This window comes from Calypte anna, chromosome 2 (genome assembly GCF_003957555.1).
Source record: "Calypte anna isolate BGI_N300 chromosome 2, bCalAnn1_v1.p, whole genome shotgun sequence".
Taxonomy (NCBI): domain Eukaryota; kingdom Metazoa; phylum Chordata; class Aves; order Apodiformes; family Trochilidae; genus Calypte; species Calypte anna.
This window is the reverse complement of record NC_044245.1, coordinates 100,277,261-100,297,895: the sequence shown is the minus strand read 5'-3', so window position 1 is coordinate 100,297,895 and position 20,635 is coordinate 100,277,261. Positions and strand designations below refer to the sequence as shown.

General features: G+C 37.2%; 1 protein-coding gene across 6 annotated transcripts in view; it reads left to right on the top strand.

Annotated features, from left to right (window-relative positions):
- The window catches only part of PTPRM (protein tyrosine phosphatase receptor type M), a 466,786-nt gene that overhangs the window by 257,663 nt on the left and 188,488 nt on the right, over positions 1-20,635 (top strand). For all 6 annotated transcript variants that reach the window (XM_030444842.1, XM_030444847.1, XM_030444845.1 and 3 more), the window contains exons 10-11: positions 1,156-1,357; positions 5,766-5,868. In XM_030444842.1, the coding sequence (XP_030300702.1) occupies positions 1,156-1,357; positions 5,766-5,868 (305 nt within the window). The remainder of the gene's footprint in view (positions 1-1,155; positions 1,358-5,765; positions 5,869-20,635) is intronic.

Here is a 20,635-nt window from a genome sequence, read left to right as displayed (position 1 = left end):
TTAAGGCCCTTTCAGTGCATTTTATGAATGAGAAGCTGTAATATCTACTAAAATAATGTCAGGGTTTGCCTGAATTGTGTCAGAGTTTTATTTTGAATTTTCAGTACTTTATTGATGTTACATTAGGTGGGTCATATAAAAATCAATTTTCATTCAGTCAGGGGTTTTAATAAAATGCAGGAGTTTGAGGTGGGTAATGCTGATACTTAGGTGTTTCTGTGTGTAGTTTTATGTGTCTTTAATTAAAGTGATATGGAATAAAAATAGCAAAAAGAATGTCAATCCTCACTTCAAATAATAAGAATACTGAAATTAACCACGTACAAATTAAACTTTTAAAGGAAAAAGGAGGGATGAATCATTTTTATTTTTAATGCATTTCTTATTTTTAAATTCTCATTACAGTTCATGGAAATTAGTAATTATATATAAGAAATCTGGATCAAGTTTTACTGTGAAATTATATTAACATTTCTAATGAAAACTCAAGATACTGTTTAAATCAAAGAAGGAACTGAGGATACAATATACATTCTGCATATATTACTTAACATGTTATCTCTTCCTCTAAATGAGAATCTGACCTAGGTGCAATATAATAACCTGAAAATTTCCAAATTAGCAATTACAATAGCTAAGCTTCAGGCTGAAATACAAGCTTTACCCACTTTCTGAAAAATTTGTCTTAAGCTGCCCTTATCATCTTCATGGATAATCTTATTCAGAGCAAAGTGTAATTACAGTGAAGTCAGCTGAAAATGGGAGCTATGCCTTCTATTATTTGCTTGTCTGTTTTTTTACCTGATTGTTTTGTTTCTGTTATTGTTGCTGATCAAAACCAAGAGCAAGATTAATTCAAAAAATGACAGTGGTAAAGTCAGCATCTTGAAGGAATTAATGTAAGCCTGAACCCATCCTTTAGAGTTGTAATCTAGCTGCCTCTAAGACTCTGTAGCTATAAAAGTAATAACTCATACCAGTTATGGCTGAGTTACTGTGTCCCTTCATAGGATTTGGGATTTGAAGAGTGTAAGAGAGTAAGATAGCTTATCATAAAATGTCTGACAGTACATATATCAGAAAGGTTTACTGGGTAAAGATACAATCTCTGTCCGTCTGCTTAAGGCAGTTTATAACTTTCTTATTCTTTTGCAGATCACCTACAAAGCAGTCAGTTCCTTTGACCCAGAAATAGATTTATCCAATCAAAGTGGACGAGTCTCAAAGCCAGGAAATGAAACACACTATCTCTTTTTTGGACTGTATCCTGGCACTACCTACTCTTTTACCATCAGAGCCAGCACAGCTAAAGGCTTCGGACCTCCAATCACAAATCAGTTCACCACTAAAATATCAGGTACTTGGTTAAAGATTTTGTTTTCTTGTAATAATGACATGGGTAATACTTTTACTGTTTACTTCTTCTTTAGGATTTAACAAGTAGCAAATTGAAAAATAAAATGCTTCTTCATCCCTGAAGATGTCAAAGTGCCATACATTAATGTATCTGGAAAACTTCCAAGTGCTTAAATATCAGCTTGCACTTTTAAATTCCTATTCATAACTGTAACTTACCACCCAAGCAACCCTATGAATTATCTGCCTGCAGTCAGTGCCAGCTGCTGTTGCAACATTTAGCATACTGGTTTTTGGACATGAGGATGAGGGTTCCATTCAAAGCTTAGTCATCCTTGACATGATTCTAAATTAGTACAGTAACAGTGCTGGAAAATCTCTTTAATGAGCCATGAACAATTGAGAGTGGAGCAGAAATACTGTCAAGCACTTGCTTAGGAAGTGTAACAAACTGCCAGGCTATGTATGTTCTTAGCAGGCGTGGGGACTGAAGTGGATATGAAACTGTATTAGACAAGAACATCAGGACTAGTGGTTTCAGATAACAGCAGCATGTCTCTGTCACTTCTGCAGATCCATGAACAATACTTGAAACCCCTCCCAGAGGCAGAGGAACACTTCATTTCTCTGGCTGATGGGATGCAATGCTATTACATACGCTAAAATGCTTGTGTGACTGATAACAAAATGCTTCACAAAGTTAAAGTTGAAATCCCTTTTCTCTACATTATTCTTGGGAGTTAAACTGGCACTTGAATTATTGCCCCTGATAGTGTTAACAGAAAATAACCTCATCTTCTCGTGGTCAACTTTGCTTTTGAGAAAGGATAAAGGAAGGAATTTGGGTAAAAAATTATCCTTTTTCACTCTCCTTCTTTGTGCTTTTCACTATCACTCATTTTCTGTCTTCACTGGAATGAAAGTCAGTAACAAATATTAATCAGAAATAGATTTCTTTTTTTTTTTTTTTTCTTAATGGAAAGGCAGTTAATTCAAGGTGGAAATTGTTGCTACTAAAGGTACTTGTAGAGAAAAAAATATGTTAATTTTCAGTTTAGAAAATTATTCTTTGTAGAAAGTCTCACAGTGGTCAGTAACAACGGGATTCATTTTCCATCCCCTTTCCTATACTGAACAGAAACTTTCTCTGTTAGACACAGGAAGACTACATATAAACTATGATGGCAGTCAGTCCTTATTAGAGTAACAAAGGAAGGAGACTACTGAGAGTGGAGGTGAATCTGGCATTTGGGAATACTGCTGGATCTTAAATTGTTGTTCTTTCTAAATTGTCTGTGTCACCAACTAAAAATCAGTAGTGTAAACAGATATTGCAGGCATTCTTGGGAATGAGACCTCCAAGCTAACATACAGCCTGGTTCTACAAGCTGTCTGGTCTGCACCCTGCTTTCTCATGACTTCTTGTTTGTTACTGTACTAATTGAGGAATGGTTATGACTTGCCTTTGTAGTGAAAGACTGTAGTGAAAGATGGATTTTAAATGGATCAGAATGTGTGCATTTCTTAGTATGCTTGAAAAATGAACTCAAATTTTAGCTTTGAAATATAGTACACACTTTGCAGTGCTATTGGCCTGTGATCCCAATGTCTGACCAGAAAGCTTTGAGGCTCTTGTTGTGGTCAGTGCTCTCCATGCTGGAGACATGTGAAACTAAACTGCTGAACATCTGTAGATAAAAGGTTTCACTGTCTTTTAGAACAGATGAGGTGGCAACAGTGCATTCTGATTGATTTCTGAAATAAGTCATTGCATTTTTATTTCTCTGTATTTTCATATACATAAAATGCCCTTAATTTCTCATCTTAAGTGTTTGAGTAGTACTGTTCTGCACTGTGAATAGTTGCCAGGTTTCATTCTGCAGTTGTGTGATTGGCACTGATGGATGAAGTGATCTGTGTGTAAATATGTATTACCAAAACCAGAGCTTGTAGCAGTGTGTGCTGTCGAAATTGATGGGCACTCTATTAGAAGACTCTTTTCTGTTCCATATAACTTTGTGAAAAGTCAGCTGGGCAGGCTAAAATTTTCTGTGCTGTCTTTCATGCTAAGAAGAATTTTGTCCATTTCAGGAATATAGGTGACATAATGAAAAATTCTTGCGACCTATACGTTGCTTAAGTGCTTTCCAACAAGGATATAAATATTTAGCATGAAGAGAGACACTACTCTGAAAATCTGTCCAGATTTGGGCAATTTGTAAATGTTACAGTTTGCACACAGATGATGGTAACTTGGTGGAACTGAGCAGGAAATGTCAATGTAGACACCATACTCATGAAGGAGATTTAAGTTCTCCAAGCTTTTAGAGCCTTTCCTGTGTGTTCATGAATGGAGTGTGGCCCAACACTGATAGAGAGTCTCTAAGGACCTTACCTTTTAGTACATCTAAGCTTTCTGCTGCTGAAGACCATCTGCAAAAACTAAAAAGAAAGAGTATCTCCTGTTTTCTCTGCTTACTGATAAGCTCCTTCTTTACATGTGGGTGGTGTGGTGGAGGAAGGGTCCTAACCTAGGCAGGGGAAAAGTGTAAGAACAGATAATATCCAAGTATCTGTGAAGAAGAGAAAAAGTAGCCAGGGCTAGAAAGTGGGACTGGGAAAACCACAACTCATATCCTGGGCAGGAAGAGGTTTTTCAGGAGTGGGGAGAGATTAAGGTTAACGAAAAGTTCAAGTAGGGTCTGGGGGTCATAAATTAGGAAAACTGCAAGACTTGTTAAGATGTGGGTAGGACACCAAAGATAAGAACTGAAAGTGATCAAAAGAAATCCAGAGTTCACAAAACTTTTTGGAGACACTGTTACTCTGTGATGCCCTTATTTTCAGGATGGTCACCTTGAGAATGACTCATTATGTGAACCAGTTCTGGATATTTAAAACTGCAGAATGGGAATATGTGAAAATTCTGTCTGAATCTTTAGAATACTGTGGAATATTAGGCTTCTCAAAGTGGGTACCCAAATTACTTAAAATGATTAGTCTAAATGTTTTGCCTTACACCAAGGATTGTAAACAGAATAAAACCCTCTCAGCTTACATGAAGGTTTTTGAAGATTAGTTTTTTCATGTGCAAAGCATTTCAAATATCAATGTGACTATCAATGAAAAGCAATGAAGATGTTGCTAATGTTTCCAGAGCGTTCTGAAGAGCTGTGTACAAAAGGTTACTTGGGTAAATAAGGCAATATAGATAAAGGAGAGATAATTTCATGTACCTTGCAAGTAACTGCTTCTGCTACTAGGAATGAGAAAAGGATTGGAAAATACACTTCAAAGAAAGACTCATGTTGTTGAAGCTGTTTAATTTGCTAGAAGAGCCTAGAGGTTGACATTATCTGTGTGTGTGTATGTACATGTATGTATATATATACATATATATATAACAGACTGAGTATCTACATCAGCATAGTACACAAAGTATCCAGTGGCTGGAAGATGAAATTAAACAAATTAAGATGCCAAATAGGTCTCCACATTCATCATGAAATATAATTAGCCATTGGAAATAAAAGGTCTTCTCCCCGACCAAATGTATTTTCATTTGAAGCAGGAATTGTTTTAGGGAAGTTCACTGCCCTACATTATTCCTGTGGTTAGAAAAGATTATGGTAATGACCACTTTTTGCTTCTTTAGCCTTTAAGTCTGTTATGTGTGTATCATCATTAACAACTGGATAACAAGAATACAAGAGATTGCTAAACAACTGATTAACTGAGCCACTTTCCATCCAATATAATGATTAAAATGCAACTAGATAAGAGCCCTGAAAAAAGTATCAAAATTAAAAGACAAAAACTGAGGCATTGTTTGTTTTAATCATAACTGTACTTTGTTAATGAAGATACAGTTTGCCAAATTATTGTTGAGTGTGTCTTCAAAATAAGCTCTCATGGTAGTAGTCTTGCTTCGTTATTGTAATTTATGTCTGTGGTGGACAATTAACCCAGGACATTTACAGCACTAGTTAGAACTCCAGGAATGACAGATTCTCAGAGTGCATCCTAATACCACTAACAGTGAGAAAGCTGGTCTGAGTTTTAAAAGGATAGTCACTTCAGCATGCACATATCCACATGCTTGAGAGAACTTCATTTCCAAGCCATGGATTCTTAATACTTTTTGCAAACCTATTCCTACTAATATCTGTTTCTCGTCTTAACATTGGCAGTGAGCTAGGATTTCTTTGTTTATTATTTTTTATTTGTTTTGCTTTGTTTTCCCTGAAGTTATTTAGCAGTTTACTCACACTTGTGTTGTAAAGGAAAGCATCTTAGACCCATTATATGTGAAGACACACTTATAATTACCTATTCAAATAAAGACACAGATCCTGAACCAAGAAATACAGAAATAATGATTTTTTTTTTTGCTTCTTTTCTTATTCTAGCACCCTCTATGCCACCATATGAACTTGAAACACCTTTGAATCAAACTGACAGCACTGTGACAGTGTTGCTGAAACCTGCGCAGAGCAGAGGCGCTCCTGTCAGGTACCGGGGAAAAAATCTTTATAAAATTAAAACCAAATCGATTAATTTCTTGAAGATGTTTTCTGGGGATTTTCTACACAGCAATCAGTGTCTAAATTCATGTCTATATTAGCTCTAACTAAATTAAATAACTGAAGAAAATGAAAGTGCTTTGATGTTGAGTGTTCGTGTATTGTTTAAAGGATTTGATCCAGATGCAAGTGGCTTGTTCTTTGAAGATAAGGAACAAAGCCATAGTTCTGTTGTGTGGGTGGCTTCTTTAAGGTAATTGCTTACGGCAGTGTTATAAGTTCAAGGGTATATCACATTTTTTATGCTGAGCTTCTGTCGTTAGTATTTACTCTTCTTGTTTACTTCAGAAATTTAAGATTATCAACTCTTAGTAAGTTAGCCAATTCAAACAGTAAGTACTTTAACACTCATACAGTATTTACATATAATTTACCATCATAACTTGGTAAAACATTAGCTCCAAGTCTTTACTGTTATGTTGTACCCAATAATGAATTTCCAGTTTGCAGAGATGAATTTCAATGCCACATACAGGGTCCTGTGCAACTTCTTTATTGAATAGAATAGAATAGAATAGAAGTCTGCTTTTCAGTGAAGAAATCAATGACTGATTAGTTTATTCAGAATTAGAGGCAGTAATGAGCTCAGTACTTTAAGTAAATGAAAATAAAGATGAGTGAAATGCAGACTCTTCAGAGCTTTGGGATATCTTTCCTTTTTGCTAATTTTGTCATCAAAAATGATTCATTCTTTTGTTAGTGTTGGAAGAGTTTCCACCCATAGTGAATTAATTGTTTTGATTATGATGATGAGGTTTTTGGTATTTTTTAATTTGTCTGGGAAATACAGATCTGGTGTACTCGAATATAAGTGAAAGAAAATAAAATGTCTCTGGGGTTCCTGAGAATATTCCATGTTTCATAAAGTTAGGAGTTTTATTTTACTGTGCAACATAATCATTGTCTGTATGTTGGTCTGCATTTTGTAAATGCCATTGTGTTGACCAGACAACTTTCTAAAAAGAGATGCAACACATTGGAGAAATTGGAACCAGCTGAGAAAAAAACAGAAAGCAATTAAAGTAGAGTTAATGAAACTGTTTGATCTAGCAGATTAGATTAGAAGCACAATAATTTGATGTTTGTCTTACTTTATCTCACAAAGCTATAGTGTAGTCCTGAATATAAGCATCTGGATGAAAATAATATCAATTGGAGGGATTGTTGTTTAAACACAAACATATTAGGCCATTAATAAAACAGTTTCATTCCTTTTATCTGCTTCACAAACTAAGGATGATTGACTTCTACAGCAGTAGGGACACATCAGAAACTCCACTGACAATAGAAAGGAGCTAGTTAGGAAATTAAAGTGTGCCAAATAAGGGAGGTGTGGTTAGGAAAATAAGAGGAGATATTTAAAGTAACATGAAGCTCATAGAACTGACAGATGAGCACACAACAGCAAATGGTCTTTTGCCACACGTCTTAAAATGAATGCTGACAGCAAACTCATTGTGTAAATACTGTGTGAAGCACAGTAAAAATTAAAGTAAGAATTTCCTCATAATTTTAACATTTTATTGTGCTTTACATTCTTGAGGCCACTGACATTGCGTAGCTTGCAGAACACATTCGGTGTATGGATTTTATAATCTTAATTTATATTCATTGGGTATTAAAAGTGTAGTCATACTTTGTTTATGTACCCCACTAAGCAAGATGCCTTGTCTATTGATTCTGCTACTACTACTGCCTTGGTTAATGCAGATTTTTGAAACTGCACTAAACTTGCAGTGTAAATGATTGTTGTTGTTTTATCGATCAACACATCAGCCCTGTCACATAAAACTTGTTAATGCCCGAGATGGATAAAGAGAGCACAAATTCTTCCATTCAAGTCAACAAAGCTAATACCTGGGGTCGTTCAGAATTCCAACTTTTTTTCTGTGATTAAATTCTTCATTGCTTTTTAAATATAAAAAAATCCTATTACCTTGGACCTTATTTAGAATCTGCACACAGTCACACGGCATAAAAGGAGAGAAAGGGCAATGTTGATTGTTTAAATGTTGATTCAAAAGGTAGACTTTATAGAAGTGTTCAGGAAGCTCTGTTTACAATGATAAAGTACACATTAATCATGAAGGCCAAATGGCATTCCAGGTTCTTTTAGAATTCATAACACTGGACATGATTAAAATATATATTGTCAGAGTTTTAATACAATAAATACTGCTTGCTTTGTCTTCAATTTCAGATCCAGCATGTTTTATGATTGTTGCTGTGTTTATTTCAAGGAGATTATTTTGGAATTATGTATGTTTAAAGCAGTAATGCATTAGTTTATGATGAATGCATGCATTTCTTTAACAACTGGCTAAGCTATTTTGATTTTTAGAATGAATACAGTTTGCAAGGTTTTGGTTTTTTTAATTTAAGATTATGGAAATCATGTAATTATATTTTATTGTGGATGGTATATCTTTTTTTTTTTTTTTCAATGAGGTGATTGTAGGATTCAGTAAAGTTTTAAGGAATTTGCATAAAAAGCCAAAAATGTAAGTATTTTTTCCTGTTAGGACTCCTCAACATCTATTGAGGGACTCACCCTTCTAAGACAATATTGTTTATACCTTCTATTTCTTCAGGCCAAATTAGCCTAGAGTTTAAAAGATGCTAGGGCCAAATTGTCTGCAGATACATGGCCAGTTCCACTTACTCCAACTAAGAAATGCTAATTTATTGCAGAGATCTGGTTCATGCACAGGAATTAAAAATGGAATGCTTGGTGACTCCATGTCTTTAGTGTTATTTATAAATCTGTGTGTGTTAGAGAGAGCTTTAGATTGTTTGCAGCATTTCATTATAAAAGGTTCTTGTGACCTTCTCTGAAAAAGTTTTCCTGCAAGCTTTTAGCTTCAGCAGGGAGTAGCAGATTTTCTTTGTCACACAGATTTCCATTTAGTCTTGCCATGATAAAGGTTGAGTGTTTCCACTCCTATTATCTCACTTAGTAATCAGCAAAATGCTGTCACTGTACCACCCTTCTGCAATTCTGTGCCACATCCTCAAAAAGCCTTAAGAGTAAACGTCACAAAAATTTTTGCCAACTCTGGAATACCTGGAGATAGCAAGCACTCTGGGAGCAGTAGACTGAGGAACTGAGCAGGAAGGATAAGAGAGAAGGCAAGACCATTCAGGCTCTTCTCTGCCTCCTAGAGTCTTTCCCAGATTACAGATCTTGGCTCAGCTGGATTTGCACCATCAAACCCTTCTAATAACTTAATGGCCCTGTCAGACAACCTTTCTGCTCTTACTGACACCACAGACAGATGGTATTTTCCTCTTCCAGCCTAAAGTGAGAGGAGGGCCAAGAGTGTCAGCTAGCAACACCCTGTCAATGCAATACTTGGCACTTAGGATGCCAGAGTACTTCCCACACCATGTATGTGGGATCATTCCTCCAGCACCTGGGGCTGCAAAGCCCAGACAGAATGAGAGGGGGAGAGAGAGAGAGCAGTGCAGGGATCACTAAATAGTGTAATTTAAAAGTACCTTAAATAAAACGATCAGGAGGAAGCAAACTTTGCATTATGTGAGCTGAAAGCTGAAAATATGCTAGAGTGAGGACAGTTTGGGTACTTTCAGTGCATCCCTTTTATCAGCTAAGTACCCAGCTTCTTCAACATGCAAAAGGGGTGTGCTAAATAAGAACAACCTGACTGGTTTCTGATGCAACCAGGTGTAGTGAAATGAGGCAACCAGGTGCCACTAATTGCCAGGGAGCAGGCATGAGCTTGTGTTAAGCCCACCTGTGCCTGATTAAGGCAGGTCCCCACTGCGCATGAGCAGGATTAGGGGGCCAATAAAAGGTGAGTAAAGGTGAGTCTTGAAGCACAGGCTCAGCTCAGTCCTGAGCTAGCCAGCAGAGAGATTAGCCGCTTTGTCTCAGCACTGCACTAACTTGGTTGCGCCACTAGCGCTCATCACTGTTAGGGTGAGGCTTGAGTGGTGCAGCTGGTTAGCGCACGGTACTTATACAGCAAACCCGAGCAATACTGAGGCCATGGGTTCAAGCCTCACCCTAATGGTGAGGGTGAGGCTTGAGTGGCGCAGCCGGTTAGCAGGCAGTTATACAGACAAACCCGAGCAATACTGAGGCTGTGGGTTCGAGACTCGGAGCCTCACCCTAACGGCGATGAGCGCTAGTGGCGCAACCAAGTTAGTGCGGTGCTGAGACAAAGTGGCTAATCTCTCTGCTGGCTTGCTCAGGACTGAGCTGAGCCTGTGCTTCAAGACTCACCTTTTATTGGCCCCCTAATCCTGCTCATGCGCAGTGGGGGCCCGCCCTAATCAGGCACAGGTGGGCTTAAAACAAGATCATGCCCACTCCCTGGCAATTAGTGGCACCTGGTTGCCTCATTTCACTACACAAACATATTTTTAATTTGTGCTTAATTTTAAAACATTCTTTTAATCTCATCCATGAAGAAGTAACATAAATTATATTTCAGCCCAAAATGCCATATTAAGTTGTTAAGTGTTTTGAAGTGCAGCTGAAAATTAACACAGAAATTTCAAACTACATCTTATCTGAAGTTTTAAGCACTCCTTTCTACTACTTCATCTGGTAAATGCTTTATGACATGTTCAGATTGTCTAAATTCCAAAGAGATTTACATTTCTTACTGATGTAATCTAGAACTTCAAAGGAACACTATAAATACTGGGTTCCTCTTCATGGCTAATATTAAGGCCATCTCCACACAGTCCCTGAGAACAGCAAGATTCAAAGGAAGATGCATGGTGTAAAGAAAACTCATGTCAACCCATATTCAAGGCGTATGTCATTCAGTATATGGTTTTGCCAATACTTATAGTATAGTGATTCTTAAATTAATGACAGAGGACATCCAATTCCTACCCACTGACTAGCAGTAGGAAGGAATAGATTAAACCGAGGTGGTCCCCTTTGAAAATCAAAGACTCGTTTCTAATGCAGTGGTTCCCCTCTGGAACCACCATGCACTTCAAATGAAGCAGGTGGCACAGTTGCCTTCCCATCCCTGCCACACACATCACAAGAGAGGAGGATGTGTCTTAGGGCCTCATGCCTTTCCTTCAGGATAACTGGTGCCGTGAGTGTCTGCCCTCTTTCTGTACAGCAATCCGTTCTGCTTTGTTGCTGGGTCTGTTCGCTTTCTCACAGGATGGCAGTAGGAGTTCGTACCCCTCGTGCCACGTCAGGTAAGACAGGAAATCCTGTTCAGACTCTTCCATATGAAGGAATGGGATCATCTGAAGCCTGAAAGACCTTTTGCAGGACTCTCTGATCTGGCACATAATGTTCCAGAGAACCTGCTACACTCCTTTATTCTTGAAACTTAGTCTTCACAAAAGTACTCATCTGGTCAGCAGATCAGCAAATTAAATTGTTTCACTGGCAACCAAGAAATAAATAATAAGTAAATAAATGCAAGCCTTGCCAGCCTTAGTGGTGGACGCAACTGGAACTCAGAAAGCATCAGGGCTTCAAGAATTCTGAACGCAAAACTTTCAGGATATTTTCCATAATCTTGAAGAAACCATAGGGCATTCGTGTTGCTATCATGGCTACATGGCAGCCACAGGACTTGGCCTCAAAGTTGCAGTCCACTTCTCAGAGAAGAGGTATTGATATCTCAGTCTGAGGTTTTATGTTCAATGGAAAGAGTGCAGCATTAAGTTCTATGCATGAGCTATGGAGGGTATGATTATAAATTCGGTGAATAAATGAGTTTTGAAATGGCAGAATGCTGATTTGCACAATAAGAGATAGGTTGTTAGCATTCTGTGTAGGCAAAAACGTGGCAAAAGCACACACAAATAAAAGCATTGCAAAATCTTTATTTTTAGCTCTGTTGTCTCACAATTCCTACCTAGCACATTATGTAATTCTAGCATGTTATTGTAATTTCCTTGTACTCTCAGTAATGAGTAAAAATAAAATCTCAGGTTTATACAAATGAGGAGAGAAATATCAAAATTGTGCATTAACCAGGGAAGATTTGGAAAGTGTCCTAATAAACTGGAAAATGAACCTTGGCCTTTCAAGAGCTCACTGATAAAACAGTCTAGATATTCAGTGAATTTATGATAAAGAAATTATTATGTTGAAATAATGTTACTGTACGTGTTCAATTAACATTACTAACTCACTAATATTCTGAAATGTCATGTTTAAAATATAGCCTTTTGAAATGCTGAGATACCACAAGGTCTGAAGAGCATGAAGCAATCTTACTCTCCATTCTTCAGTTTGCTTGCCACAAGCATCCTTTCTGTTGTACATATAGACTTGAATTGTATGCTGTAGGGTCAGCTCTTGCCAGCAATCTGTATTTCCAAATCATAGTTTTACAGTCTGTAAGGCAAACAGTAAACTTGTTTGAGGATGCCTGTGATACAGAAGAGACAAGGCCCATAATTGTCACTTCTTTATAGCAACAAATATTATTTAAAACAGATGGGTCAATTTCAGTTTCATTGAGGGAACAGTACAGTAATTGCTTATGCTGTAAAAATACTGTAATTCTTTTTTCTTATGCAGTAGAACTTGTCCTTGGATTTTTACTGTGACTTAAGTCAGAATTTGTGGTGCATGTTGCCTGGGCATGCGTGATGCAGCTTGACATGTCCTGCTGGCTGCTCAGAATTTTCCATGGTCCTTTTACTGTGATTTCTCACATAGTCCCTAGGAAAAAGGAGCACTGATTCTTGATTTCTTTTAAGTATTAGCTTATGTCACTGAGAACCCAGCACAAAATACTATTTTTCATTTACCAATGTGATTAATAAAAACTAATCTATGATATATAAAGCAAGCTAGAGCACTTCCAGAATAAAAGAGAGCATATATTATCTCTGGGGAGATTTTTTTCACTTTTATAACTCACCAGTGCTTTCTGACAGGTTTTAGGTCTGATTAGCAGCTGAAAAAATTGCTGCACTGTTACCAGGCTCTACCTTTTTTAAAAAATCTTTTTTCTACATGCTGGCCTTAAGTAGGATGCAGTGGAGACTGCCTCTTGGAATAATTTCTGATGATAGTCATGTCAGTATTGCTAGCCTCTCATTCTGACAGTGTGATTGTCTAGTTTAACTAGGCTAGATCTCTGCTGGCATCCTATGGGCTACTGAGTTTTCCCAACCATTCTGATGAAATCTGCTGAAATCCAGCAGCAATTTGACTGGTGAATCACAGACTTTTGGAAGTCACCCCTTTTTTTACTGACTCTGGGACTGCCAACTTCAATCAACATTGATAAAACAGGTTTTTCTTAAATCTGCTTACTAAAATGAGCAGCTGGGTCTCTGAGCATACAAGGAACAGAACAGCATCATTTTTCCATGATCTCTTTCCACGGAGAAAGAGCACTTAGCTTAGCCTACCTCAGTTCAGACTTCAGGCGTGCACATTTACTAGTGACTGCTTGATCTCCTATTACACATATAGCTTAGATGAATTTTAGGCATCTCAGTGTTGGCAAGACTGAGCCACCAGCCTGTTCTCAACGATTGCTCTTTTTTTAGTAAACCAGTAAAAACTTCTATCTAAAAGCATGAAGTTTCTAAAGCTCCTCCTGGGCATGAGATCTGAAATCCTTGTTCCTTTCTCACAGGACTTTTAATGTGTTCTATTTTAGATGGTCACTGAATAGAAATGGATGGAATAAGGAGCATCTCCATTTCATTAGGCAGGTTCCTTCATGAATTCTCTCCTGGTTCTCTGATTCTTCTGGTATTTCTGTCTGCAAGCTAGGCCACCCTCAGCAGCAAACCACAGTAATGATACTCAGATGGCTGGAGGGCAGGAGCAGCATGGTGAAAGCCTCTCAGGTTGAAAGCAGTTTTGAACCCTCACATCCAGTTTCTGACAACATGCTGTAGTTCTTAGGTTACTGTGAAAAAAGCTGGCATGACTTCACATCTCTCATGAGACAGCTCAGACATTTGTATCCGAAGTAGATATCAAACTACAGTAGCAGCTGTACTGTACAACCCACAGTAAAGCCCCTTTCGGGTCTTTGAATTTTAAGTAACTACTTCTGGCTGAGTTTAGGTAGTTCTGTGGTTATGGATAACTTGAATACTCCGTAGAGACAGTATGAGAGGTACAATCTCACCTTTATCTCAGAGTGGCCCTCTGGAGTTGTTAAAAGACACATTTCTCTCTCCTATTGAGTAAGAGTTATGATCATCACTGGAAAATACTGCATTGCATGATTTTTAAAAGCATACTCAGTTTATACCTGCTTGAGTTCAAACACAGAACAACCAGAGCGCTCCTTGAAATGTAAGATGCTGTTGCCCTGTGTTTACTGAAGAATGTCAGGGATTTGTTTTCGTTTTACTGTGTGCTGTGAAAATCCAATTGAAGGAAGAGTATGTGAGTCAGCAGTTGTTGAACAGGATTACATGGGGGTGCACTTTCTGGATGTCATTTCCTGACGATGTGTATCACAGTAGTGTTACATTAGTCAGTAGCCCCAGTGTTCAGTGACCCATTCTGAATTCCTGTAAAACTGCGGTGAAGAAATTGTCAGGCATCTATAACCCATCGCAGTCTCTGGAAGTTATCACTATTGATTGTAGTGTATATTATGCATGTATGCTTCCAATATCGTTAATGTGAAATTAGATTTCCCTGTGGCTTTCAGCTTACTAAAATTCTTTTTTTTTTTTTTTTTTTTTTTTTTTTGAGGTTTGAACACTGACCAGTATTTTTCCTCTTGAGTGATGTATACCAAAGTGAGATGTCCTAAGTGAAAAGTATGGAGTTGCTTTAACTGACAGTTCACCCATTTGACTAAATAAGCACTCCAAGTCCGTCCTGAAGGCCATCTTGGAAGCCATAGCTGCTTGGGCTCTATTAGTACTGAAGCCTTGGTGATGTTGCACATCAATCTTTCTATGCTTTAGCTGTGTCATATGCTTAATAATTTTTTGTGGTTCTTGAGATGCAGTTGCTTTTATCTCTTAAGTATTTAAATTAACTATATTTTTCAGTGGCTTACAAGAACTTTGAACCAGTGGCTCTAAACTAAGTACATGATTATTGTGCTGCTTTGTGAAGTACTGAATTATCAACGGAGAGGTGATTCAGTAATGTGCTGCGTGTTTTCTTTATAGGCATCAAATATAACACTTTAGAGTCCATTTGGCAGTAAAAGTAGATCCTGCCTGCATCATTGGATTGGAATGCTGCACAGAAAATAGTGAATAGCCTTCAGGATTAACCTTCTGCAAATAGGATGAGATGCATAGTTTGCATTTTGTAAGCTAACTACAAGGATGCAGGTTGTGAGATAGGGGCTATTTTTGGAAATAACAGAGGAGAAGCAACTGTGTATTGATGGCTTGTGGTATGGCTGTGAGTCATCAAAATATGGCATGACTGTGAAATAGGCAAATAGACTTCACAGAGCAGGTGGCGTTTCCAGCAAAGGTGAAAAGCTTTAAATGCCATCGTATGACACTGGCAGGACCTCGTGTGAACTCCTGTACCTAGTTCTGATCTGCCAAGAAATACTACTTTACTAGTACCACAGCAGCGGTGTATTATGGCATAAATGGTCAGGGAACTGGCAAACCTGTGTAACAGGTGTAGTGACCAAGAGAATTAGACTTGTTTCAGCAAGCCAGGTAAGGCCAAAAGAAGACATGATTGCTTTCTGAAAATACATCAGAGGAATAAACTTCAGAGAGGGAACAATTTCAGTTCATCAAGCATGTAAATAAACAGCTCAAATATGAAGTCTCTACCCAGTGGTGAACTGAAGCTCTGAAACAATTACAGGTATAAATGTCAGGAAGGTCATAATAGGTGAATTTATAGAAATTATTATGAGATGTGGTATTGTGTGAGAGTCACACGACACTGTACTGCCAACAGTCCCTTTTCAGTTTTCTTTGCATGACAACCCCCAAAGATCCACAAGCTTCTGTTAAGATGCTTACACAGACTAGAGTTTTCTTCATCAGGAAGCCAAAAGCCAGCAGGGTTTTTCTCATAATTTAGGTTGCAACACAGAAGTAAACCATTTTAATTGCCTTTTCCATAGATTATTTGACAATGATGCATTTTTATACTGCTTTTGCCCTTCGTATTTTGTCTTTGAGCAGGCTTACACAAGCCCTTCATTCACTAGGAAATGGTAAATGGCTGTAATAACAAAGATTCTGTCACTAATAAATAAATACATGGCAGGAGGAGCGTGGTTTCCAGGACAAGGTTATTTGGAGGAATTCCTAACTCTCAGTATAAATAGTCTTTGATTGACCCATTCTGTGTGTACAAAAGCATTTTGATCATATATCGCAAGGAAACAAGTGAATGCTTTTATTTGATATTAAGTTGTATTAAAGGAGAAGAAAGAGGAATGTTACATGGAAAGAGAAAGAGAAGCTATAGATTTGTTCTGAGTGAAACACTGTCATTTCCTGTTCTGGATGCTGCAAAAGTATTCATTTTACTGAACATAAAACATAAAAACTTCTGTTATACTGTTCATGTAAGCCAGAAAGGAAATCACTGGCATTTGCAACAAGCATCATGACTCTAAAGCATTGCTAAGTAAAAGCTAATCTGCTCAACTGGATTACATTAAATGACATAAAGAAACATTAGAGTCACTTACTGGGTTCTACAACTGAAAGCAACTTTTTAGTCAGGAGCAGTATAAATGCCTCAGCCTAAAATGGTCTCAGAGAGAGCAGTAGGATAGATGTCTAAGGCATTATAAAAATGTTGGATTTAGGGAGAAATTACCATGGGGAGATCAGACAAGGGCGAATGAATTAACCATGTTCTCACATCTAGAGTTGAAGCTGTTTTCAAGATTAATCTCATCGGGTAGTAGAAGCATAAGGCCAAAATCTCATCTGTATTTAACAGTTGTGCTAATCCTGAACTGTATAGAATCTTTTATCTATGGCCAGATTTCCTGTGGGAAGAGCTGTATAATGTCGTGCTGCCAAGATTTCTATGCCACCTAATCCTACCAGAGTCATTCCCAGTGCAGGGAGGAGGGATATTCATGCCTTCACTGATGGAATAGAAGGTCAGCCTTGTATTTATCCACGGAAGTCCTGAAAAACTGGGGACAGTGCCAGAAAAACTGCCTGGTTTTCTATATCTGTCTGCATCATCCTACATTGCTGATTAGAGTGCCCTGCAGAGCATTTTTGCAGTGAAGGATGAAAATGAACACAGACAGTAATATCTGTTTCCAAATTGCTGGTCCAGGACCCACTGCATTTAAGTTATCCCAAGGGATGATAATTGTGTCGTGGTTATTTTTGCTATGATGCTGCTCCCCCCAGCAGAGTCAGTAGGAGAAAATGTGTCTGTGCCCCAGGTTGCTTAAGTGACAATGTGAGGCTTTTCAGTTCCAACTGAAGCAAAGGCATGTGCTGCTTTCCTCCAAGTCTCCCATGAAAGCATAGCATCTGATAGAGGAGAAAGCAGACAAATTTGACAATACCTTTAACCACCACAGTGGATCTGCTCAAACTGCTTACTCTGTGCTCCCCTGGCTGAATAGATTAAAAACTTCATACCCTCCATGAGTGCTTTAATAATCAGTAACCAGTTTTCAAGCTTTGAATCAAAAAACCTGTTGAAATTGGCGTGTGTATTCATTCAGCTGCCTCAGCAAATATTTTCCTTTCTGTGCTGCACACAGAAAGCAGAGCATCCTTGAAGAAGGGAGGAAATCAGGAGTCTCCCTCTTGTTATAAATCACTCATTTTAATACATCTATTTGCTTAATTCCCCAGTCCAATTCAGTAGTGAGTTTTCAGTACACAGCTTTGTAGAATATTAAAAGATCTCATTCTTCTAGTGTTAACATCATGTTGTTATTTCATTACCTGATCTCTTGCTCTAAATACTACTTGTTCATTTCTGTGTCATATCCAGACCCTTTAATCAATTTGCATGTGGACATTATTTTGCAACCTGCCATAGTTACACACATAGACATTATAACATTTGCAGAGTGTTTACACCTCATGGATACTCTCAGGGCCCACTCACAGATTGCAAGAGTTCATGATTTAATATAAAATACTGAAGTAGAATATTGCTTACTTGTAATCAGTGTTTCTTAGTAGAAGTGGGTTTTTTTTAAAAATCTGTAAACTCATGAAAATACTGCCATGTATGTGCAGATTTTAATGTTGCCATTTTAAATCTACAAGCTGTATGTTTGCTCTTAGCTTTTACAAACTGCACATCCCTAGAAATTGGCAGAGAATGAATGAAAACCACTGCTTTAGGATGCAACACTTTATATAATAAGCATAAATTGGGAATTGAATACAGGAAAACAGTGTATCTTATACTTTAGGTGTGGATTTGCATCTGAGGAAATCTTCCTAGTTATTAAGAAAATTGCATTATTTCTCAGAGCTTTTTTTTTTTTTTCTCAGGGCATTTGTTCTTATACTTAATCATTGTGTAGCTACTGATCATCTTCAGTGCTTCTCAGAAAGAAACCTGTGGTTTGCAAGTGACCCTGGTTTTCTTTGAAAGTAGAAATTACTCAGGCAGGCTCTTGCACAAAGACTGTCTCTTTTTCTGTTACTCGATTCTTTTAAATTTGGGTATAGTATTTTATACTATGTCCAGCAACTTTGAACATGTTGTAGCATGATAACAACATGTTACGGTATTTCTTAAAAAAATACTTGAATTTCAAAATTATTTAGTGGAACTGACATGACACATTCATCTCATGTAGATTTTAAGAATTCATAACATCTCTGTTGGGATGTCCACCTTCCTCTTTTCTTTGGGAATCCAAGTGACCTTGATAGCTCTATTCTCGACTTGATTTGATTCACACTTGATGTGAAGACTGGGCAGTAGTATTGTGTCATATTCTATAAAAAGAAAAATAACTAGCTTGTTTCTTCTTTGCACTTTGCCTCATGTAGCAGGAAGGAACCATGTGGAATCTGACGGTTCAAGTGCCATCAATGACTTTGCTGGAGCTGAAAGTGTGTTGCAATAAATCTTTCCATTCTAATCAGAAGCAGACCTACAATTTGCAAGCAGTAGTGAGCTTTCTTTGAATATCAGAGACATGCTATTTCAGAAATGCTTCTACTGATTCTGACTAGATAGGCCGTGTGATCTCACAAGTTGCTGCATATTGGTTTGCATATGTTCAGACTCCGTGCTTTTTCTTTTTTTCCTTCTTCGTTGATCCATACTTCATTACCATTGTGCATCAATGACAGATTTCTTCTTTCTGAAAAAGCAGTCAGCTTTGCCATGGCTTTCAGTTTTGAGTTATTTCCCTCAGATTCCTCTAACTTCATTCTTTTTTTACACTTAATGATTTTAGACAGATTTTCTTTCTTTAGTTTCTTTGAATCTGTGACAAGAATTAACTCTTTTTTCCATACTTTTCAATTGTTTTATAAATTGGCCTTGGCAACCTGAAAATGTAAAAAGTGTGATATTGGCTTATAAGAGCACCTCTCTTGCTCTACCAAGATATTTTTATCTTGTATTAATGAACTTAGCATTTTTCTGTGTTCTTTTTGAAAATAAATTAAGCAAAGAACATAAAGCTGATTAAGAAGCTTTGAAATGATCTTCGGATTGTTCCAAGTATCATATATTTGAATTCATTGGAAATAATGTTTTCTGGCTTGATACCAAATTATATTGCCAAAGTTTCAGCAAAATTCATCTGAAAAGCACTGTTAATGGAAAATACAGTTCTTCAGACACTGAAAATTTTATTTTATGATATAATGGTATATTTTATCATGCAATAATAGATAAGATTTCTGAGTTCTTATGTTTCACTACTATGCACAGGATTTCAAGGTCATATTGTGTGATTTGAGTTAACTGTAGTTCACAGTTGTACTTCTTAAAAATCTAGTTACACTCTATTAAGTCTTCAGTAATTCATCTAATTCCACACTCAGGTAAATTGTGCAGATGAACAGAAATGCATTTATTAAGAAATTTATGTTCCACTGCTAGTTTTTTTAAAAAAAAGCTTGGCTTTCTAAGATGGTACGACTACATGTGCTACAGTTTGGTGCTGAGAAATCCAGTCTGACTGAAACTAAGACATCAGAATCAACTGTTAATCCTTACCTATTTTTCTACCATGTAAGGTGATCATTTTGCATACCATGTAGGATACCTAACCTTTAATTATAATTGCTGTGTCCTTGTGCTTGTTACAAATTTCTAATTACTAAATTGTAGTGACATCAAAGAAAAAAGTGCTCAGATAAATCTTTAAATTAGTTAAGTAAAAAAAAAAAATCATCAGCAAAAATCTTTCATCTTGACCTAATTTACTTGAAATTCCATGCCTGATGTGAAGATTAATAATAGGTGGCCTTTTAAGGAGTGCTCAGCTTGAGTCTAATGTTCTAGTTGTTCTTTTATTATCCCAAACCTCTGTAACTAAAGGATTTTTTCACCCTGCCCTTTGTTCACAATATGAGACTGTAATTGAGTTCATATTTCTCACTCAACCTTTCAGCTGTAATTAATATTTTATTATATCAGATTTTATCACTAAATAGCCTAGCAGCAGGGTATTGAGCCACACACATGCTCCCACACACACGTACGCACTCGAAAGCAATAGTGACTTATTGATGCCAAGCAAGTTCCCTGTAATGAGTTATGGTTGAGAGAATACAAAATACATTCATGGTACCCAGCTAATATT